The 25,440-nt window shown below is 33.8% G+C and overlaps 1 protein-coding gene across 1 annotated transcript in view; it reads right to left on the bottom strand.

The window, feature by feature from the left end:
• Positions 1-25,440, bottom strand: part of MS3_00006904 (uncharacterized protein) — a 102,354-nt gene that overhangs the window by 24,511 nt on the left and 52,403 nt on the right. Inside the window, exons 14-24 of the mRNA XM_051215140.1 lie at positions 24,583-25,149; positions 21,207-21,562; positions 16,855-17,094; positions 15,150-15,285; positions 10,429-10,576; positions 8,802-8,956; positions 6,739-6,892; positions 5,440-5,734; positions 4,516-4,787; positions 2,822-3,060; positions 985-1,146 (exon numbers count right to left, since the gene is read on the bottom strand). Coding sequence (XP_051068324.1) covers positions 985-1,146; positions 2,822-3,060; positions 4,516-4,787; positions 5,440-5,734; positions 6,739-6,892; positions 8,802-8,956; positions 10,429-10,576; positions 15,150-15,285; positions 16,855-17,094; positions 21,207-21,562; positions 24,583-25,149 — 2,724 coding nt within the window. The remainder of the gene's footprint in view (positions 1-984; positions 1,147-2,821; positions 3,061-4,515; positions 4,788-5,439; positions 5,735-6,738; positions 6,893-8,801; positions 8,957-10,428; positions 10,577-15,149; positions 15,286-16,854; positions 17,095-21,206; positions 21,563-24,582; positions 25,150-25,440) is intronic.

Genomic DNA, 25,440 nt, shown 5'->3' on the forward strand with positions numbered 1-25,440 from the left:
AATCTAGTCTTCCAGGAAACCGTCAAAACCACCATAGATGAGAATATTGGATCACAAGTAAATGACAAAGATAAAACAAAATGAAGACCATCATATATCGAATACGCTGATGATCTTTATTTGATCACGACAAATATCAAAGGTACCTCCAAACAAACTTAATCCCTGGACTTTGGTCTGGTATCACATGTGGTTACGATGGAGTGCATAGGTCTCTGATTTGTGTATCTAATACACGCATATTTGGAATGCTTGCATCTATGCCTATGTGTGTCATACGGGAAAGCATTAGTGTATATGTGTATGCGTCCTATACATCTATACCCTATGTAAATGTATAGATGTGTCATATGTGTGTATTCGTGTTTTACTTGTACGGTCGGTCATATATACATATAGATACGCAATTATACTACTCCATATGTTTAGTCTCAAAATCAAGTATATAAATATTTTTGATAAATAAATTAGAGTGAGATTGTCTTGTATAAACGATTTTTGAATGTTGTTAGATCTTCGAAAATTCATCAAGTAAATGCAAATACGTTAAGATGTTTTATTGACAAGGAGACAAGACTGATAAAAGTTATTAAATTTCGTACACTCCTAAACATCTAAGTTTGTACAAAGCACCGCATTTATTGCTTTACTGCAAAACTGGTCGATAGAGGTCAGTAAAGACATCAGTGGTCTGAACATGATATACATCATTGTTAAATAAACGATTAATGTTGCAGAAGGTCAACTAGTTTATTGGTAGCAGATTTGATTGAGATACTAAATGTTGCTGGTTTGATGGATTTTTGAGGTGAGAACTAGTCTTCACAAGATTGTTGATACTCCCTGATGTGCACTAACCAACATAAGAACGTAGACATTCAAAATTTCATGACGATCTTACATTAATACAAGACAAAGTTAGTGTGCTGAACAGTCAGAAATCATTAGAAAGCGATTTAAAAAAGTAAAATAAAACCTACATACCTTATGCAAGTCATCATTTTCTTCTGAACAAGTAGAATTTATGTCTGATGGATAAACATTGGTTGTCTCTTCAATACAAGTGAATAAAGCAAGTATTAACTGATTCCATTGTTTTTGGCTAAAATGTTTAATTTCAATTGAAAACCATGCTTTGAAATTAATCTACAAATAAATACATATAAAGCACCTATTTTTCATGAACACAAATTGGATACAAGTAAAGAGACTATGAAAACATTGTACTTGTCAATTAGTTATTATGACCATGAAATTCTTTGGTATGGATATGATTTTTGTGAAATTTTCTACGGAAAACATTGTAACTACTTTTTTTAAGTGGTTTTGCATATCGTTCATAAAGCTGTCGTATGTTGACATAGAACCAATGAATACAGAAGTTTTTTTTTATAAAAATTGGAAACTTTTAATTCCACACCATGAGTGCAGATCTGCTTCACAATCAAAGTGAATCTACTTCCAGAATATTATGAAAAGCATGTAAATGATTAATTAATTTGCTGTCTATGAGAATAACACTAGACATTGAGAGGGGAAGAAGACAGTGCACAAAAAGGCAGACAACACAATGTTAAGTACAAAAGAAGGTAAACGATGAAGTGAAACTAGTTGATCTGTTGAAGACTAATCAATATGAAGAAGTTCTCATATTGCCAAAATGGTTAGTAAAACTCACGTCCTACATGCAGAAATTTGATAAATCTATCCCGAAACTAATCACTATAAACAGAACAGGATTATAATTTTGACTGAGTGGAGTTGGAAATATGAACTACCGAATCACAATTCAGTTGTTTAATAATATAATATTCACCAAGAGACTCAAACGGGCGAGACTCATTTACAGACGAGTTATTATTTTATTTATTTAAACACATAAACATTGGTACAAGGAGGCACTAAATAGATCATTCGATTTGTGTAAGGGCTGGGATACTGTCCGGGTGACCAGACCGAAACAGGTGGTTTTCTTAGGGGACCACACCCGGAGCCTTTGACCTGAAGGTCCGATCCACAAGGCAATGGAGCATCGTGAGAAGATGTAGTCCCATGGTAGCTGATGACCAACGATCGGTTCATACGCCATTTGTTCCCTCAGGATCCTGGAGCCAACCCATGTGCACCATTGGTTCGGAATCACGGTTTTCCAACTCCCCTAGGTGGACTCTCCGTGTCCACCAACCCGGTCAAAGCGCCGGGCATTCGCTTTTCGTCCCCTCAATTTCGTAAACGACAATAATGCCGTAAGAATGCAGTGAGCAGGACTTCCCTGGCAGTGGTTGTATGCACGTGGCCATGTGAGAGCATTTAGAGAGGGAGACCCGACTCTCCCCACTCTCGGCCGTACCAGGGCATTTGGGGGCTATAAACGAATTAATCAGATTTAGAATAATAGGTCTTGGATCTTGGTGCGAAATTCATCCGTCTATTTGGCTGAATAACATTTTTGCATTACAGCTGATGTCAGTTCGTGATAAAAACCCAGAATCTAACTCCTAACTCTAACGTCCATCTGTGAATCATAATCCTGATTTCTCACACTAACTTATAGCCCTTTTTTAACTATCGTAGGTGGAATTCTCAAGGTCAGTGTAGTATTGCTCAAAGGTCATCCATAAATTATGGTTTTACCACTTAAAAGTTATCTTATTAGATCGTGTGTATAATCGTAGGCAGGCACCATTGAAAAGTTTTATTGATTAGTATGTAACTACTGTTTACCATCTCATCTCCAATGTATGATGAAAATTACCATTAAGCAAAGACAAAAGACTTCTCCAATAATAAAACGATCTTTAATAAGAAAAAAAAAACTTACTTTTTCCAAAATACATAAAGCAGTTTGTGCATTACATCGAAATCTTATATCCATTAAACGTTGATAAATAGGCAGTAATGGATGCTGTTGACTTTGATTATTTATATATAATGATGATAATGACGATGGATTTGGTGGTATAAATGTTGATGATAATAAATTTGATAAATGTGGCAATGCAACTAACATATCCAACAATAACTGATGCTGAGTTGATAAATTTGTTAAAAATTCACTTGCTATAAATATTATGAAAAGAATAAATAGTTAAATAAAATAAAAAAGGATAATAATCTAGGTCAATTAAATGTAGCCTAAATAATAAGCGGATGCTAATGATTGACAATGTGGTTTACTTTCTTAAAGGGAACAAAATATATACATATTTATGAATGATTTGTAAACACTCTCGATTCCTGTCTCTACCACTTTTGGTTTTCTGACTATAAGTGTGTCGAAGTATATCGATAACTGACAAAAAGATTCAACCAGTCAGTTAGCTTTTAACAGATTTAATGTCAACAAAAATAAAAATGGGACTGGTTTATATTTCGCTACGATTTTGTTTAACATTAAAATAAAAAGTAATCGAGTTTATGGTAAAGATCTGAGTAGAATAATATACATTCTATTTCGTTAACTCCTCATTAACTGCCTAAAACCTGTAATACTTAAAGAAAAAAACAAAATTACTTAGTAAGCTGTAGTATTTTAATTTTAGTTCTCCTGTATTTAGCATCGCAATTTGTAAAAGTAAGCGTTTGGTTTAGGGTTGAGGTTAAAACAAACGTCACTAATCTTCAGCCAGTTCTTGGTCGATAAGAAAGCAGCTTTTGTAAATGGATAGTTTGTGGGAAAGAAAGCAATAATATTACATAAAGTGTTGACAGATTTTACATGATTAATGAATCAATCAAAGCTCTCTACAAGTCAATCAACCTGTAAATTAAAAAAAAAGTGAGATATAAATTTGCTCATATGGGTATATATTATTCGTCTCCTCAAACCTTTATGCAGACCCAATTTGATTCCAAGTCCCCATATTGTTTTTGTTTAGGTTTAGGTATTCAAACTTAGGATTGCAAGGTTTGGGGTTAGGGTTTTCATCATGAACTGACATTATCTATAGATAAAAATGACCTGTAGCCGCATAGGTGAATGAATTTCGCGCAAAAATGCAAGAGTTGTTGTCGAGTTATTTCGCCCATAAAATATAGTGCCTTCAGGTTAAGGTTCGTTTCAGCATTATAGGATTAGGGAGTGTCGATTTTCCTATTATATATAGTCTACAGAGACAGCATTGAGCATTTGATATGTTTACTACCATTCCTTTATTCTGTGATAGCGAATATTAGTTTCTTGTTACTACTTTAAACGTTTTCAGCAGTATACAAAGGTACTTCTGTTGTTCATTACACGTAATATTTCAATTTCACACAAAAAAACTAAAAGTCGAATTGTCGATTCTGATTGGTTTGTCTTCATACTATATTTTAATAAGTTGTAAACTTTTTGTAAAAAGGCCTGAGTGTATGTATTTATTCCACATAAATCTAAACACAAGGTCGATTACAATATTGCACAGTTGGGAAATAGATGACCACCAATATCACACGTGCAACCCACGAAATAGTCTGAAATAAACCAAGTGAGTAGTATTGTAATGTATAAGAAAGAATCAAGTAACTTCTTACCAAGTTCGCCAACACACTTCGAAAGTACTTGCTTAGTTAATGGACACTGAAGTAAAGGACCAGAAAGATTTTGACAAAGTTGTTGAAAACATTGCAAACCAATATTCTGTACTACATTTAACTGATCATTGATAGAAGTAGCAGTGGTAGTCGTAGGACCGCAAGAAGGATATAATGAAGATGATGAAGAGGATTCGGATGAAACACGTGTAGCGTTTGTATTGAGATTTTTTGATTCAGAGGTAATTAAACGTGATTTATGTACCAAGTAACTGGATTCACGCAAAACAAAATACAAAAAAGGTTATGTAATAATAGTGACGATGAATACCGATACTTATGAAGCTTGGGAAAATCTTAAAGCTGCTTATACCAGCTATTTTACAACTATACAACATTACACAGAGTTTATTGTCAAGACATGTAACTTAACGGTGAACAAGTTAATCAGTCAGTCATAACCAACGTAAACTTTGGTGTAAATGTGTATCGTTCTCATTGATCAGACTACATTCGCATACAGAGAAGTAATTAGCAAGATGAAGAACAAAAGAGTGGAAGTAGTAGCAGAACTAATGATAGTATCAAAGGTTTATCATAAGAAATCCACGTATAAAAAAGTGAAACTGATGATGAACCCTAGGATACAGGTACATTCAGATGATAAGCCATGAATAGGATGAAAAAGACAATAATAGATCACACCCTTAGATGTGACCGATCTACTCTGTTATATATTGAATATTTAGTGAAAATCAACCGAAATCCTTATCACAATTAGGAAAAAAACTTATACTTTATCTGGGAGATTCAGATCACTATTACTCGTACAAAAAGATAAAGAGATCTAACTTAATTAAACAATTCAAATAACTTACTAAATTTACCCACTAAAAATAATAATCAGCTAATAATACTACTAACCTGACTGCATTCTCCAATTGAAGTACAGTACGTGCCCAATTTACTCCAAGATTTGAATGTTTACCACCTTCTGGTGAGATGGACGTTGATAGTGACGAAGAATCATTGTAGTTTAGAACATCACAGGCTGCAGTTCGTGATACATCTAGTGCCAAATTAATTAATCTATCAATATCAGATCTGTTCATTTGATATAACTCATCAATCTCTTTATTTCGTTCATCTGTTTGATATTCACATGAAATATTAGTACCACCGGAGCACGACTGATGACCAGGCATCCAAGAAGGTAGGACTAAAGTAGTAGGTAGAGAAAAAAATGAAGAATTATAGTGCATAGAAGACTCAACTCGGAAATTTGAAAACACCATTCTGAAGAAATGCTATACAGACAGGGGGAAAGTACATACTAAAGAATTCATTTCCAAAGGCTGACACTAACAATAATTGATCACTAAGTAGCAATTATTGTCATACATATCTATTCCTTCGGTGCCGAATGAATTCTACGCAAAAAGTTACAATGAAGCTGCTAATTTAAGTAACTCGATGTCGTGTGTACTATGTTTGGCGATTGTACGTATTAAACAGGAAAACCTGCACGACTTAAGTTTCGTGCTAGTTGACATCCGTTAAATCATACAGGGAATATCAATTCCCTCAAAATTACAGGTAACCATTGTTGAAGAATCCTAACTAGGATGAACCCTGGGCCCATTATTTCCTACCAACTACCTACAACTAGCTAATAACAACGGTTGAACATAATCGAGGCTTATGTGAAATAGCTGAGTAAAAAGTATAGTGATTGAAGGATATGCTACATAAAAGTACTAAAGTGAGAACTAATACCTTTACATCATTGAGTCTTATCTTAAAGATCCACGATTTCAACTTTAGCCAGAAAGATGAACATCATTCAGTGCAATGGAGGACAACATCTGACTTATTCACATCTAAAACTGTTTGCTTCTAATAAATAACTTATTGTAACACAAAGAATTCAGAAAGTTATAATATTTGAAGGTAAAAAACAGGTTTACCAGTCTTATACATTCACAACGTAACATAACAATTAAAAGAGGAGAATCTTACAAAGATAAAATAATAACGAAAGTAGTTGTCTACTGTAAATTCAAGTCAATGATAAAAACTAAAGAATACATGATAAATCTTGTTGAATAGTGGAAATGAACCTAGACTTCACATTATGTACAATATACTCACTAGAAAATTGATCTTTTCTTACATCAAATGATATACCCCCCCCCAAAAAAAAACACACAAAAACAAACTTACTTGATTGGCATTCAACATATTGCAGTAAATTGACACGTACTGGAATATATAATTTTGGGAGAATATTTGTACAAAATTCATTTTGTAACTTTTCAATACATTCAATACGATTACACATTTGTTTAGCATGTTGACGTAGTGAATCTACTGTATCCTAATAAAATTTGAAATTCATTTCAAATAAATAATCATATTATGAATATCGTAAATACAATTGTACTTGTTTTAAAAAGAATTATACAATTTTTGAACAGTTGAATTCACGAGTCAATCTAAGCTAGACCACCATTGAAAACCTGGAAGCACTGGACGGCTGTTTCGTCCTAGTATGGGACCATCCAGAATTATTAGGACTAGAATAAAGTAGACAAGAGATGTAATGCATAATCTTAACCCATATTTAGGGATGAAATAACACTTAATAATCAAAGTGTTATTAGAATTTGATTCGTATAGAGGACATATAATACAGTAAATAAGAAATTGATCTAATCAAGTAAAGGCTATTTGCTCAAATTTCACCATAATTAAGAGTTAGTTTATGCTTCAGTAATTCTCTTAGTATCAGTAGAAGACTTGTTCAGACATAAATAAATCTAATAGTTTAAGTGACAGGAACGAATCATAAATAGCTGATATGTTTATGGATCATTTTAACAAAGTAAGAGGAGAGTGGTGATATGAAACAATACTTCATTAATTTTCACCTACCAAAAAATGTTTACTTATTTCATGGTAAGTAGTACAACAAAACGATTTTATCAACCTATAATAGAAATGAAATTCAGAATTGACTAAAATGCTGTAGATGTATTTATTCTTTACCATCTCTTAGATCTTGAGCAATGATACAATGTGTTCGAGTGATAAATGTTCTTGAAACTAATTGATTAAAGTAAATTTGTAAACGAACAGATGCCGGCTCAGTGATCTCGAGTCCCGTGTACAGGATTGTGAATGTGCACTGCTGAGGAGTTCCATGCTAGGACAAAACGACTATCCGGTGCTTCCAGGTTTTCAATGGTGGTTTAGCTATTAAAATTACTACAAACGCCTCAAATCTTCATTCTGATAAGACAAAGGAAGACAACAGCTTAAAAGAACAGGTATTTTTTTTATCTGTTATGACAGGATGAAAGGTCAAAATTTGATTGATTCATTCATTATGATTTTTACTCAGCATTAATTCCGTTTAATTCAATTTGATGATCACTCAGTATAGTATTAGTTTGGTTTCCCCCTATGACATTTTATTCTGTATTATATATGATATTCTTGTATAAAGTACTTTTCATATACGTGATTTACTATGACTATTAATCAGAAATGGGTGTACAAACCAACATATAAATGGGTGTATTTCTGACTAGACTGGTCGTAGTTGCTCGTGCTTCTGGCTTTTGCGGAATATGCTTCCCCGTTTCAAACTGCAACTTCTCTCTCTAGTTAGCGAGGCTGTGACGTATCAGAATATCTAGCTTATTGGTCTTTAGTCTCAGAGTCTTAGTTCCGTTCGCAGATTAGACTAGGCGAACTCATAATCACTTCAAACATAGCATTATCTAATCAAGTATTACGCTTAGGTATAAGATTTTAAACACAGTAATAAATGTAAACAGAATTTAAATGAAACATAGATGACTGAAAGTAATTTATATATTTCCAACATACTTTATATTCTAGATTTTGTCAAAATTAAATTTTATTTTGATAAAAAGTTTGTTTATCAAAAGAGTTTATAACTTTCCTTCCTTACTTTGTATACACTTACATATTAGATGGACAATAAAAACCAAAACTTGACACCAATACATCAGATTCAAACTTGTATATTGCATTTTGATTCACACTATATGTGGTATTTATGTACTAACTGCTTGAACTAAGTAAATAGAATAGTGTCCGAGTCTAATAATAGACGGTAAAAAGCTGACTGGATTAGATACCTAGTTACTGTTCCCATATAATGACATAAATATTACTGAGATGTTTAATACTAACTTCCAAAAAATTATCAGATGAGGCCATATGTTTCAAAATTAATAGTGATAAGGATGACTTACTTTCATATATTTTGGGAATTGATCAATTGATGACGGTAGGGTCATTAAAGACGATGATGAAAATAAAACTTCGAATGATGATGAACATGATAATTCAATACGACGTTCATGAGATTCACTGTTTTGTAAGCGTAAAACACTTGATTCCGGTGATACTGACAAGATAAATGATGACGATGATAATAATATTTATGAATTATTCAACTTCAAAACTACTTAAAACGATTAATCCATTTGATAAATTTGGACAGTGTAACAAAAAGCCGAAGATTATCAGAAATATGTAATACATTAGCGGAATATATTTCGAACAGTCTGATTACACATTTACTTGTTAAGAACATTTACATATGAAAAATTAAAAAGTACACTAGACAAATGAAAGGTAAGAGGAAACAAAGATAATAAAGAAAATACTGTGAAACTTACCACACTGGATAATAAAGCAATATCAACAGGGTAAGTTTAGGATGAGAACAAACTATGATAATGACCTGAAGACAAGAACAATCAGTTTCATTTCTTATATATATGATTTACTCAAACGATCCATTTTAAGAAAGTCAACTTGAATAAGCTAGTTTCATAATTACTACACAGTTCAAGAAAATGGGTTTTGATAAAGGACCTATTTTATAGGGTTAGTCGTAGTTTTACAAACAATGCTTTTAGTGACGAAATGAAGTTACTGAACAAAACATTGACGGAGAATGGTTATCTTATAAAATTTATAAATCGATGGAAAGGTCATAGTATAGTGAGACTTACTACATCGTTGGAACAGTAAAAACCTGTCTACATCATCCCATCGTTCAGAGATGAATCAAATAGCCTTTTATTGAAAGAAAGGCTCAAATCAGTTATTAGCAAAACGTACTAGGCAGCAAAGGTCATTATCATGAAAAAATCAAGGTCCATGCTTCACCGAAAACATAAACAGCATGTAAACAATTGCGTCACATCAAACTGTTTATCAATTTACATGCAGGTGTCCATACATACACGGGAAAAAGCAATCGTGATTTGCAAATTAGGGTATCTGAATATATACCAAAATGATTGTGAACATAAAAAAGTTAAATGGCACAGTAAGACGAGATGGTAAACACTCATCGTCCTCGATTGCTAAACACTGTTGAAACTGGTCATAAGACTGATATTGACTCCGCTTCTGTATTTTTGTATAAAAGTGTTCAAGAGCGTATACCAAGGTTTATTGAAACCTTAGCCATACGAAAATTCAAAACCACTTTATGTGCTCGAAAACGGTTTCTTCTCAATTTAAACGTACCCCGGTAACATTGTTTTATTATCCAGTGTGGTAAGTTTCACAGTATTTTCTTTATTATCTTTGTTTCCTCTTATTCTTCTTAACAAGTATATGTGTAATCACACTGTTCGAAATATATTCCGCCAATGTGTTAGATAGTTCTGATAATCTTGATCTTTTTGTTGGACTATCTAAATTTATAACTATTATTGAAAGCATGAAAGATAAGTACACATATGAGATGAATAACAATCGGATTAAAGAGAATTTCAATAAAAAAGAAACACTCGAGTGGGATAACCCAAATAATGTCATATTTATGGTGAAAGTTAGAAAATATTTATGTACGAAACTAACCCGTTGATAACACGTTTACATTATCATTCTCACTAGAAACTTTCATATTCCATTCATGCATATACTGATATGTATTCCATAATGACTGACTTGTTTGCATAAATGAAGTTAATGACGTCCAATCGAAATAACACAATAGTATATCAATCTATATGGAATAAATGTGTAAAACAAAGATATAAGACAAGGAGATATGAGATACTGTGTAAAAGAAACTATCATACAAACTAAATAAAAGGAACAAAAGAAATGGAATTAGATTGAATTTAATGCTTCTCTGAGGATAATCTAACCAAGTATATTTTAAGCTTTTTGTAAGCAGATAAGATTAATAGCTAGTGAATTTATTTCTTTGACTATTGCTTAAGCCATGCAAAACGGACAATTATGAAAAACAGAAAAAATTACTAACATTTTACAAGAAGATATTCACAAATAATTCAATTTAATGACTTACGAATGTAATGTGGATAATTTCCACCAAGGAGTTAGCATTTGTCATGACAATTAGGTCATGAACTCTAGTCACGAGTGCTTTATGCCGTCATATTTTGATTCATATGAACAATCACAGCATTGATGTGCTGATATTATTATACTAGTTTGACTTTCTTAAACCATCATGTGTCAACCCATTTCAGAATTAGTCAGCCTAAAGAATTGAGTTAAGGTTTAGAACTTCGTTATTCTTAATTAACTCCTCTAATTTTAGTATTGTACGTTTAACATCAACAGTATATTACTAGTTCAGTGGTTACTTCATGCGTGAACAATAATTTAACGATTATCCATAAGTAACGCATACTTTTTATACGTTGATATTATTACTAGTGGCTTTATTCAATATTATATTAGTGGTACAATATCAAATTCTTAGCACAAAGTATTTCAACAAGTTTCCTTCTCTTATTTCTTGATCGATCGTTGCGATAAATATTGAGTGGTCGCCAGTTAGATGTTAGCAGTTCAGGAATCGACATCTGATTAATTTCTCTGATTGGGCTATTTTGTAACCTGTACAGTGAAATGTTATGCGAATGTAAGGCATAATGATGTGTTAAAACAAACAAGAAAACAGATAACTTGTTGAAATATCCAGATGGAAGGTACAGATAGCCAAGTTATTCAAGCAGGTTGCCTTAGGTCTGGTGATTGTATGACAATATAATTCAACAGACTAGTGCAATCGATTTTGTAAAAAGGGGACAGAAAATATGTGAGGATCAGATGATTAAGACTTTTCATTTTCAGTCTCCTGAATGAAAGAAAATTACACTTGCATTACCATAGATTTCCAGCATTATAAATCGTGTCTGATTATACATTAAGAATGAAATAACGCCTAACAGATAAATGGAATTATCTTCCAACTTCCCGACGGTAGATGCTACCTTGAAATGGTGGTCGGGCTAACATATCGTGATGACTCAACCGAGTTATACTGGCCAGAAAGCATTATTCGTTAAGTCATACCATGCCGACTGGGGCGGTTGGAGAACGGTAAGACTAAAAGAAGCGACTTAAGGTCTGAGGGCAAAGTCGCACTGCTGACGGTAAGGCTGTGACAACAGTAAAGTGTTCTCCTCGGACAACAAGCAACTGCAGTGATGCTGTCTTCTTATAACGAGAGGAAGAGGTTAAAAGAGGTTGATCTTAAAAAGATCACAATTCGACTTACCACATGGGTTTCAGTCTCCGGCGGTAAGGCCTTTTTTGGAATGCGAAGCTAATACGTCAAAAACTTCTCATAAAAAAACCATACGTAACCGATCTCAAACACTTGTCCCTTGGGTACTTCGGTCACGGATCGCTAAGACCACCACCGATTTGTCATCCTTTCAAACCGTACAAGAAGAAATATCCTTCCATGGTACGGGGAGCCAGGAAGTGACAAACAACCTTATTCCTATACCCCTGAAATCATCTTGTTGACAATCGAACCCCTCTTTCACCTCCTAATAATTCTCTCGTCCCCACGATTAACCCTTCTCAATGCTAATGATCTGAGTTCATGAAATGTTACTTCTAGTCCCTTTAAACCACATGTGTGAAGTTCTGATTTTCGAACCTTGTGTCAGATAAGACAGCTGGCTTCATTAACTAGGACTCCAGAATATTCCACCATCGATGTATGTCGAGTCGCCGAGACGCGCATACAGGATCCAAGAACAGTCATTCGTCTAACCTCACCTTGTCAATACAAAGCGCTGACGATTTACCCTTCGTGTATCTGGAGGTTCCATTTCTACTTCCCGTGGCCTCGTGGGCGTAGATATAGAATTAATTTCGAAAGCAGAACAGGCTATGTTAGATTGGATTTTAATAGAGAGTTGCTTGTGCAATGATCGACTAAACGGGACAGTAAGGCCTTGAAAATATAGGGACACAAGCCGTTTTCTTTTAGTTGTCTCTGCCTACGCTCACACTGGTTTAGCTCGGATGATGTTTAAGATGAATTTTATAGAAAGCTATCCAACCCCTTTCAAAAATTTAAACTCTCTGAAGTAGTAATTGTAATGTTTAAGTAAACAGGCTAAATCAAATCGAAAGGCATTTGAGCGGATCATACGGTGTTGCGGCTCAGAAAACAGATAGTGGCAACCGTCTGCTGTCACTATGTTCAGATAGTGTCTATTTCTAGCAAACACCAACTTCAAACATAAGGGAAAACATCGTTTGACGTTGTGACCCCCAAGATCGACTCGTCGATGGACTCAAATAGATAATATTGCCACTGGAGGGGCTCTACAGAAGACTATCGTTCCTTCAGAAACATATTTTTAGACTCGGATCATGATCTAGTCCAAGTATGTATTTGTCTGCATTTTACTGGATGTAGAAAAGCCACATCAAGAAAATCCCTTATAATCCAATTCAATGATGAAAAAGTTAAAAATATATTTTAGAAACAACTAGAGGAGATAGTCTACCATGAAAGTGATATCCACACCAACGTAGCTTGGGACAATATCTAAAAAGCTGTGGAAATAAAAGTAATATTAACTAGTGTAAGACGCGACAATAGGTAGGAGGAATGTGTATTTATTACGAGAAGTTATGAAGTATTTACATAATACATATACACAGCCTCCAATCGTCCATTTGAATCTTCTGGTGTGTTTTGCAATCTGAACTGTCTTCTCGACTGGCCTCTGAGCGTTCTCACAACGCCATGCTTTTGATGCACTGAAACTTTTCCAACTTCGACGACACGTTCCGCTACACACTACTCACAAACATAGTTGTGAATAGCGTTCACTACACTAGTAATGTAAACCGAAATGTTAGAAAAAGTCAGTGGATTTCAGTGAGATCTACAGAGTTGATAGATGCTCATAAATTCATCCCATCCGGCTCTGAACACGATGAAGAGCGGAGGCAGCTTAAACGTAGGCTGATAAAAAGCTCACGTAATAATCATGAGCAACGGTGGGTAGAGAAAGTAGAAGAGATAAAGAAAAAGGCGACAGGGATAGGTAACAGTAGACAACTACTCAGAATTATCAACGAAACAATAATTAGAAATCCGGTTGTCCGTGAAACTAGACTATTATTCACTCTAAGTGCAGGATATTGAATCTATGGGCAGAACACTGTAGGGAACAGTTCAACTGGCCTTCAACCACACATACATCTCAATTACCCATTATCTCCAAGCAACGTGAGGTTGACAAGGCTATAAGTAATCTAGAGCGAGGGAGGGTAGCTGAGTCTGATGAACTAAACCCTGAGATATTTAGGGATAATGGTCCAGGTTTAGCAGTTAAATTGACTGAGATCCTAGCTAAAATTTAGATACTAGACGTAATCCCATCTGACTGGTCTCAATCGCTTATCGTCCCAGTTCATAAGAAAGAACGAAAATCCTCTTGTGACAATCATAGAGGAACCAGTTTAATTAAAATAAGATCTGAAATATTAACCTCGAAAATTCTTCTACGTTTAACTAGGGCTCGGGAAGAGCAAACCCAAGGAAGCCAAGGTGGTTCCACACCTGGACGTGGATGCACAGATCAAATATTCACCCTTAGGCAGGTTCTGGAACATAGACAAACTATTCGACGTCTGAAAATAGTTGTATTATTTAACCTTGTTGTTCGTGAAGCTCTATGGCAGTGTCTGTCATTGAAAGTAGTACCGAAGTACATTATCTTGTGCAGGCTCTCTACTCAAACACTACTGGTCGAGTCAGAGCTTATGGCGAACTGTCGTGGGCATTGGTTAATTCAAGTGGTGTTTATCAGGGTTGTCCACTTTCGCCATTTTTATCTAACTTCATCATAGACATGCTTCCAGAAATAACACTTTCATCGTCTGACTTTTCAAGGACTGATCTACCAGGAGATTCAATTTCTGAAATTTAGTACCCTGATAGTATAGTGCTGTTTGAAGACGCCGACAAAATGAAGTCTTCTGAGTATACTGCTTTCAGGACATCAGTAATATTGGTTCACATTATTCCGTTCATTGAACAATGGTCAATAAAATTCTCAAACATTCATTGCCCGAGTTTGATATATCACTTATGGACTATTGAAAACAATCTTATACAAGAAACAAAGAAATAAAACTGTTAGACAGGCTAATCTAGGAATTATCATGAATAACGATATCCTTTAAGGAAATAATATCATTACACTAGATAAAAACTAGTTTATTAAAATACAGAAAAACTGATAAGATGACAAAAAACAAAGTTATCTACAGTGAGAGTCACTCACCACAGACCGTTGATAGCCTGGATCCAATAAATGTGAGAGCTTCGAATTGGATTTAATATCATTTACATTTAGAAATGGACTACGTGATAATAATACATCGGACTGGCATAAAAAATCAATAAGACAGTTGAAATCACTGAAATTACGAAAAAAGAAGTAAATATTTAACAAGGACAGTTTTAAAAAAGATTGATTGATCGCTGAGTTGGTAAGCGACATAATATCGCCTTGTCCATTAGTGCTTATTAGATCCTATCGATCACGTGGCTACTAATTTCATTACTTGAACGTAAGGTTGAAAATTATGTCATGTGGTTAGTGGTAAGCAAAATAAACCATGGGTCTAAGCTTTACAGTGACTGACACATCAATTAGCAAGGTGTACAAGTCTTAAATAGGGCTAATGTTCCATATGGGATTTAAAATCTCAACACTCAGTATCACAATTAAAGACCTTATTCCTGAGTTATGTAGGTAGAGACTGACCTGTATGATTGAACTATCCACACAACAATTGGTGACGTCATAGCAATAAACTTTATGTTCAGTAGTTTCCTAGGGGTGATCGAGTTCTGTCAACTGAATTGTAAAGTGTTTGTCAAACTAAGTAATTTGAGAATGTGTAGGATAAGATCGAATACCATTGGGATCATTATTTACCTCAAGATTGCAGATTCACTATGGTGACGAGTGTCAAATATGATCAAATGTTTAGTCAGGTTTGACTGAATACTGGTTTTAAATATTATTAGTTAAAAAGCTTCTTGTCAAATAATTTATAATGCAGTTAACCGATTTATGATAAATAATGTGTTGCTGGTAGTACATAGACACATACAGAAAGGAAACCCGCAGATACATCTGTATTCCAAAGTATAACGTATGACAATATGACGGATATATATTCTTTGTCAAATTATGTAATCGATGAACTAATTCTCTGAAGTACTAAACAGCTATTGATAGACAAGTTGAACAAGTTGCAGTGTTTCAGCTTAACTCTTTTTGATTAACTATTGAAGTATTTTCATCTATTCGTAATGGACTAAGACAATGAATGACAAACTAGTGTAGTGGAATTGTACTATTATACTTTTAAAAAGGATTCTTGGTAAAATTGAAAATATGATGGAAAACCTCCTAGAGCGAAAACGATTTTCTTAAGATCTATTGGTTTCTATATTCATCTCTATGGTTGTGAACGATTCTGACGAATGCCATTTGAAATCGGCAAACACCGATTGCGGTTATCACGCAAACCTCAACCACGTAGTTTCGATCTACCCACACAGCTCAAAGCAAAAACCAGTGACTTCATGAACTGATATCACGCCTTAGTTTTATAGTTCCTAGCTTTGCCCCAACTAACTCATTTGCCAACTGACGTTCATCCGTGGAGGTGGGTAGTGTTTAGGGATACGTGTATTTTGAAAAAGAAGACTAACAATGACATGTAAAATATGCATTTAGTCTTATATGAAGTGGTTCGTTTAAAAGCCAATCTGTTAACAAATTTAATCTTAAATAATTAAAAACACGAAAATATCAACCCTTACAGATACTTAGAAGTCAGTTTCTGTATATATTATTAGTTCAGACATACGGAGTTCATACGTTAATCTATGTATGTAGCAACCATCTGTCAATGATACAGAACTAATTCAGTTTGAAAAAAAGTTGACCAACTGTAAATAAAAAAACTTACTGTGTAAATGAAGGTTTATTTGAATGACAGTGACTATTTACTGATGAAATCAATCTAATTTTTTGTATAATCAATTGAAATAATGATTGTTGATAATCTTGTTTGTTTAGTGATGATGAGGGCGATGATGATAATGAAGATGGTGAAGATGACGATAATGGTAGATATGATGAATGTCCAGTGTGTATGAATAATGAGGCTGGTAAACAGCGTAACAGCAAGAAACCAGGTGTAAATGAACTGAAATTAGAATGTTAACATATTTGATACACATATTAAAGAGAAAGATTAAAATCAGTGAGACAGGGTTAAACAGATAAATAATCAAACGATATGAATGTTTAGAATAACAATTATTGTACAGAACAGGATTCCAGTTAAAACGTTAGAAACTGGTTTACAAAAATTGCTTATAAGCTTTCTTAAAATGAAGGGTTTATTACAGGAATCATGTAACACAGGTTAAAGAGATTTAAGGTTACTGACAGCAATATGATTCGATTTGCTGCTGTCAATACACAACAAATAACCATGGAGCAAAGATAATATTTCACGAATTGAAAAATAAGTTAGAGATTGATAACTACATAGTTTGTTGAATTGCATCACAGAAAATCATGATGCAACAGCATGTCATGTACATGTTTGTTTGAGGTGGGTGAACATCTATAAAATGAACTGCTTAAAGAAAATGTTCACTATAGTGTACGTATCTAGATAAACTGCCCAATGATTTTCAATTAACTACCTATTTATTGGGGGAGGATGGACCTGTGTTCTATATACATGATATTTAATGAAATCCTAAGTTTTGGTTGTGTGTTTTTGTGAATATGCTTTTTTTTAAAACATTATTATGAACGAAAGCAGATATTATTCAAGTAAACTGTTTTTCGAAACCAATATCCTCTTTTCAACTACAAAATGGAAGTATAACTTGAGACAATTGTTAGAAGCGTTACTGTTATTATAACCTGGTACAGATAGAAAAATGAATTCATTTCGAGAATGAAATTTAAATCTACACTCTTCGGATAAGATGACTTGAAAGAAAGATTCAGCTATTACAATGAGGGATATTTATCTATACATCAACGTAGTAACTATACACGACAATACACATCATCACACATACCATTAAAGAAAATATTTATTTGTTTATTATGCATGGTGGAAATTTCCATTTCGACATTTGGTAAGAAGAAAACGATGAGAGTTAAGAAATTTCTTTCATCATGGTTCTGCACATAAATATACTAGTGTAGAGCCTTGATGAGAAACGAATTGAGAAGAAATTTCTTCGCTCTAATAGTTCTTTCTCCCAAATGTTTATTATGTGACGGGGTTCCATTAGAAAGAATTTATGGACAGATTTTTATATTCATCAAAACTATCTATTATCGATCGTTGATGTCTGTCGACATAAGTAGCATACACCAAAAAAGATCAGAACCAACAGTCATCGACACTAATTTTCTGACTTTCCTACTGAATTCTATAATAAGTTTTACACTGACATGTGACAGTTGATTGTTAATGATACCTAATTAATTTTTTTTATCCATTTTATTGACATCCAAACTACTATCGAGTGTAGACAGTCATAGATGCAAACATTGGTTAATAATATTAAACGAAGACAATATAATTGTCTGATACTGTGTGGTATCCAATGAATCACCAGTTGATATCGATTCATAATGAAAATTGTCTTCGGAAAATAAGTATATATCGACATATAATTTTTGTGATTGGAAGTAATCGGTAGATGTGCCCTGTTGCTAAATCTCAACTAGCATAAAACACAGGCTAAACAAGATTTCCTGCCGACAACCTCCAACCACTTAACATCAAAACATAATGTATGATATATTGAGTTACTTAGATAAGTGGTCACATTGCAGTAACCTGATCAATAGAATTCGATCAGCACATAAAGGAGTAGAAAATCCTTATAGTGATCACTATTCTGTAATTAGTCACTAGAGTATACATTGGAAACAAGAGATAGATACATAAATAAATACATTAAATAATTATGACGAAGTCAGCTGATTAATTATTTGATCACACAACAAGTATAATTTACAACAAAATAATATTGATTACAGATATACAATAGATGATAATTCTTATGGATATGTGTATACACACCAAAATGGAACTATTAGAAATACACATTCAATTAATTACATAAACAATCTTTATTTATGATTCGAGAGAGGAAAAAAGGAAGACATTTTATTATACTACTGAATGTTTCATTTTAGGAAAGTCAAATATGACGAAATGCACATAAAAAATTACAATACACTTCTTATTAATCATGTGCCGGTATATCTTTTAGCAAACTTTAAGATTCACAAGAACAGAATCGATGGGTTGGTAAAATGCGAATATATTTGTTTAAGCATCCCATTTCTAAACAAATAATAATCATCACAAAAAATGGTTTTCCTTATTTGAATGAAGAATATTAAAAATAGGAAAATATTGGTTTAAGAGGCGTATGGAGAAGAATTTTCATAGTTTACATCATAAACTAATCCTGGTTAGACAAACATTAAGGACCAGAAAGTAATGAACAACTGTTGGCAGGTGGTTCTGCAATATCACAAAGTGATTAGAGATAGAAAAGCAAATTATTGGATGCCAATTCAACGGTCTAAAATTTAGGCATTCGCCACGAGACCTGGAGTTCTCGAGTTCGACCCTTCAATACGAGATCAGAGATGTGCACTGCTGAGAAGTTGCTTACTAGGACGAAACAACTGTTCAAAGCTATCTGGTTTTTGATGGTTGCCTAATTAGAGTAAGTTCATTATCTAAATTTCAAAACACAGAAACAAATATACAAGATGGGTACACTAATAGCTTTGAATTGCAAGCTGTTATTTCCCTACTCAAGTAATTGCATTCGGTGAATTGTTATAACATTATCAATAATTCGATTTAGAATTTTTATATTGCTGAAAATCTGCTGTACGGTAATTTACGAATGCTTATTATTAATAACCTAGTTTACTGTGATTTATTAGAGAACTACATACACAGATGATTGGTTTTTTCGGAGGTGGGGAGGAAGAGGATATTTATAGAGTACGTGAAATCTACCATTAACTGTACAAAGTACTTTGCAGAACAATAAAGAGGGAATACAGGCTACTATCTTGCAGATCGTGATCGAACACTTAGAGTTGACAACCAATGATTCTTTCGTTTAACCTCTGTAAGATTACTGTCAAACAACATACAATTAACTCGTGTTCATAACTAGAGGCTTTATGGATTAATATTTTAGGGTTTGAACAGCTTTAATAAAGATTTGCAATCGCTATAGCTTACATTATGAGTCAGAGTAAGCCATTGTAACTGTTGAGGCATGTGGACTAGATGTTTTAATATTTCCGCAGTTTATGCAGATTCAAAATTTATTATATATCATTCACCATGATTTATTAAAGATGCTCCGCGTTCTATTCAGAATCTTCAATACGAACGTCAAAACAGTTCTACTGTACAGGGCTGAAACTTGGAGACCTACTCCAACCATCATCAAAAAAGTACAAGTAATTATTGAAAATTGTCTACACATAGTACTGAATGTCCGTTGGCCGGATACCATCAGTAACAGCCTACTGTGGGATAGAACAAACCAGCTTCCAGCTAGAAAGGAAATTAGGAAAAGACACTGGGTGTGGACAGAACATACATTGCAGAAATCATCGAACTAGATCACGACGCAAGCCCTAACCCGGGGTTCTGAATGCATAGGAAAAAGTGGAAAACCGAATAACATATTGCGTCGGGAATTGGAGACAGACATTAAAAGAATGAATAGCAATTGGAAACAACTGGAAAGAGCTTGATGGAAGACCTATGCTTCTAAACGAGGGATAACGGGCGTAAGTCAATTTATCAAATTCTATCACTTGCAATATATTGACAAAGATTAATTGAGGTACCAATAAACAACAGGGAGCGCTAAGTAGTTATTTCGTTCAAGTTTAGGAAATTTCGTTAGTATGCAGCCATGACTCGGTTAAGAATCAAACCAAGGAACGTTAGGTCTCACAATGAGCTACCAAGCTTTAGATCAACGAGCTAGAGGTCAATGGTTTGCATTTGCAATTTTAATCCATTTGGGACTGGAACATGGTTGTGTTCCAACCTGACTTGACCGTGGAAGGCATGTTCGAAGAGTCACACTATAAGACGAAAAAGCTGCTACATGTTTCCTGATTTCTAACTGTATCCCAACTGTTATTAATCTGAGATAACAGATATCTAAAACAATTCTTACAAAGTTAAAGATTAGTTTTAAAAAATATCTATGGAAAAGTTTCACTCACTTATTACTACACCTTGACTTAATACTACCCAAATTATAACCAATAGAATTAGTTTGGTCATGTCTAGTCGTTAAGTGTTGGTCAGCATCAACAACAGATGACGGACTAATAAGATTGAACAATTGGCAGAGTATATTATGAATTAATAGTGGACATATTGGATGATTCACGGGACATAAATGTATTAAATATACACCTTGTATAAGGCTGAATTGACTGAATATCCATGCAATAGTTGTATCAGTTAATGCAGAAATTTGATTAGAGAATAACTCATCTTTATGTGGATTGTTATCATTATTATTTTTATGGAACTCCAGATTGGATGAGATTAATTGGACAAGACCACTTTCAAACTATAATTAAAAAACAGCCGGTTTAAACAAAGTTTAGGGAAAAAACTAGTATTTTATGTAATTTACATAAGTCATAAACATAACTTTTCATTTACTGAGTGTACAGATTGAGTTTATAGAAATAGGGAGTACAGTTATCAAAGTCAACATCTACAAGACAAATTAGTATCAATTTTCGAGCTTCATTATATTTATTCTTAGAAAGACAGGATAAATTATTTTACTATTGGGGACTAGTAAAACAGTGTTTCAACGGTTAAGGCTTCCAATTTTCGACCAACAAGTAGTAGGTTCGAATCTCGCTCCATTTATTACGACTTAAGCAACGGTATAGTATTCGAAACCTTTACAATTAGTATGTGGTCCAAAGCTAAGTATAGGAATCTGAACTTAGTAAACGAGATAATAGTGATAATACTTATAACAATTTGAATAATAATTATGATTATGAGAGAAGAATAACTGTAGTAATCAGAACAGATTAGGAGCTTTAATTAAATGGACACAATTTTAAGAATCAGTAACATTTCTTTAGATCACCTCCGAACTAATAGATAATAAGTATTCATAGTTTAAATCGTGAACTGATCTTAGCTAAACCAAAACTGCAAACCTGGAAGTACCGGATGTCCATTTAGTCCTAGTATAAGACACCTCAGAGACACGCATCAACAACCCAGCACCTGGGAATCGAACACATGCAGTTCGGTTTTGCTTGCGGATGTTTGACTTTTTTATATCCGAACGAAGAATAAATGAATAGTAGCTACCAGGAATTATTTATAGACTACTATTACGATATATTCCTGTTGTATAATTATTAAGTAATCAGGATATATGTATTTGCATTCCTTTCTTCATAAGCTTTCGTTTGACCTAATTATTATTAGTACACGAATTACCATTATTTACAGTTTCCCTTACTCACAACGTTTTTTGGGTTAATCTTGTATAACCGTTGTTTTCCGTTTTATAATGTGATGCGATCTGATCTGCTTGTTTGTTTGAAAAATGATATTTATACAGTGGATACTGATTATTGTGTTCTGGAATGAACGGGCTGTGATAGGAGAGAAGCTACTCCATTGATTTACAGTGGAATTAAGGCTACTAGTGCTGGTTAGCATGTCATTGGTTAGTTAGGGAACATGGTCATAGAAATCGATATTCTGATGGGTGGTTTGTCACGTGATACTTGACAATGCCATAAGTGATAACAAGCTTCTGAACCGCTGAGTTGGCATCCATTGGTGTACACGTCTAACTTCAACCGATAAACGATATCGCGCGATCATGCTCATTGCCTGTGGCGCATCACTATTTCAAACGTGTCACTCTTGAGCCCCACTAGAACGGCGAGGGTTGTATCCTGAAGCTAGTCACTAGAAATCAAATGGTTATTATTCGTATAGAGACGATGGATGTCCTTTTCTAATAAATAACACGGAAAGAGACGAAGAAACATGATTTCTTTGAGTGATGAAGCTACAATAATTTAAATGGTGGTACTATATTGAACCAAAGGCTTTGGTAACTCGGAGAAGTTTTACGAATATTTTTTGAGGCTTTCTAATAAAGCATTATTTTCTGACGATAAGACTAGGCGAAATGAACGAATATATGAATAGCTTATGAAACAGTACAGTGTCATGAAGAGTATCTGTATGGGTCTATCACGACTCCCTAGACAGGATTCTAAAGATCGTGCAACTTGATGACTGATAATGTTATCATACACCTTAGGATAAAAGGTTGTGAGAATTATGGTATGACTTTTCTACGGACAATGGAATGAACTACGCCAACAATAAGGTTTGAAATTTTCTATGGAAGTATAACCCATTTTAAGATTATAGCATATTATTGGCGAGGTCTCAGGCAGGTATATATCAAAGTTGAAGGTAAATCTATTTGATAAATACCAACAGTCATAAAGCCGTCGGATAAAAATACTCCATCGCATGGAAACTGATCTGTTAGGCCACAATTAAAAACCTGGAAGCATTGGACGCCGTGACCAGTGGAGATAATTAGTATTAAGTATGAGACAGTTACCCACCGAACATAATGGAAAACAATAGCGCAATATTGTGGATTGATTGAAGTTAGACATCAACACCGTTAGATGCCGACTCAGTGGTCTAGATTTTAAGTGTTCGCATACAAGACTGAAGGTCCTCATTTCGGTTCTCGCGTGCAGAATCATGGATGAGCACCGCTAAGGAGTCCCATACTAGGAGGGTAACGACCGTCCAGTGCTCAGATGTTTTTAGTGGTCTAACTTAAATCAGTTTATAGCTTCAATAAAATTCAATAATCTCTATAACCCCCTAATGATACTACGTCTGTTTTGAACTTTGAATAACACTTTGGTTGATTCAAGGAACTAGTGTATGCTACCCAGCTGGTTAAATCAGACCAATTAGAATATAATTTAGACCTGTGAGTGAACAATTTAGGGTTAAATATTTATGTTATATCCCGACGGAATTATGAATAGTAACTTTTGAAAGCTATTTATGGACCAATACGATCCATTTATTTTTACTGTGTAATTGTTAAGTAGATAAACTATGCATATTCGTGTTCCTCTTATTAAAAGCTTTATTTTGACCCATAGACTATTATTATGCGATTTACCATCCTTGAGTTATGCTCAGTCTATTAATTATAGTTTCCCACATTCATAGCCTTTTTTGGTTAGATCTTGTACAAATGTTATTTTCTATTTTATGGTACGATATGGTCTGTTTGGTTTTTGTATAAATCCAGTATGTTTGAGATACATGACTCATATCGCAGAGGCTGAGATTGATGTTGTGGACTCAACAGTCAGGGCTAGGCAGAAATAATGACTCTGGACTGCTTGTACGGGTTTAAGCATCATTGGTCCGGCTGATAAGTCACTGTTCTCTAATTGGCGGTATCATTACGTTATATAATAATAAGGCACAAGGCCACAAGTTATAACAATTTATAGTAATTTAAAAAGATCAACACACTAGAAATTTACAACTTACAAGAATTTTTTGTAAAATCTGTTTAACTGGAGTTGATAGACAACTAGTAGTAATTTCTTTTCTAGATGATTGAAAATTATTAGTTAATAGTTGATTACCAGCAGAGATTAATTCATCTTGATAAAGAGAAATAAATGGAGTTATATATTTCCAATAATTTAAATATTGATAGTTTGCTTCATTTTCAATAGTATCAGATTTCATTGTCTCATCATTATGAACTATAGATTGTAACCATGCAAGTAACCAATAAGGTGGAGTTAATTGACAATTATTAGTTGAATGCTTTAAATATGTTTGAATTATCTGAAAATTTATTTTATTAAATATACATTCATATTGTAGAATATTTTTAAATTTATTCTGTTCTGAATAACAATTAACATTGACTGTATTATCTTTTCGATAGGATGATGATGATGATGAACTGACTAAATTTGATTTTACTGAAGTTATAATAAATGACGTTCGAGACCATGCCCATGAACAGGCTGTTTCTAAAGATGTAGCAACTATATTGTGCAATGATTCAGTAGATTTATTTTGTGTATGAAGTTCTTGAATTTCCTTTTTGTATAAAGACAAAAAACAGATTATACTGAATCGACTCGTAGATCTTAAAAATTAACATTTTTAAAGTTAACATCAAAATGAGTTATGGAATTTAAAAAGAGGTTATTGATAACAGAATAAAAAATTCGAATACTGGTTAATATGGCTAGAAAGTGACGTGAAGATCCCAGGTTAAATGTTGTGTCTGTACAGCTGGAGTTACAAACTTGAGCGAAACAGCTTTTCAGTAGTCCGTAGAATTCAATGGTTCGCTGATCAATGTCTTTTTTTTACAAAAGCCATCTC

The sequence above is a fragment of the Schistosoma haematobium genome, chromosome 2 (genome assembly GCF_000699445.3).
Source record: "Schistosoma haematobium chromosome 2, whole genome shotgun sequence".
In the NCBI taxonomy this organism is placed as follows: Eukaryota; Metazoa; Platyhelminthes; class Trematoda; order Strigeidida; family Schistosomatidae; genus Schistosoma; species Schistosoma haematobium.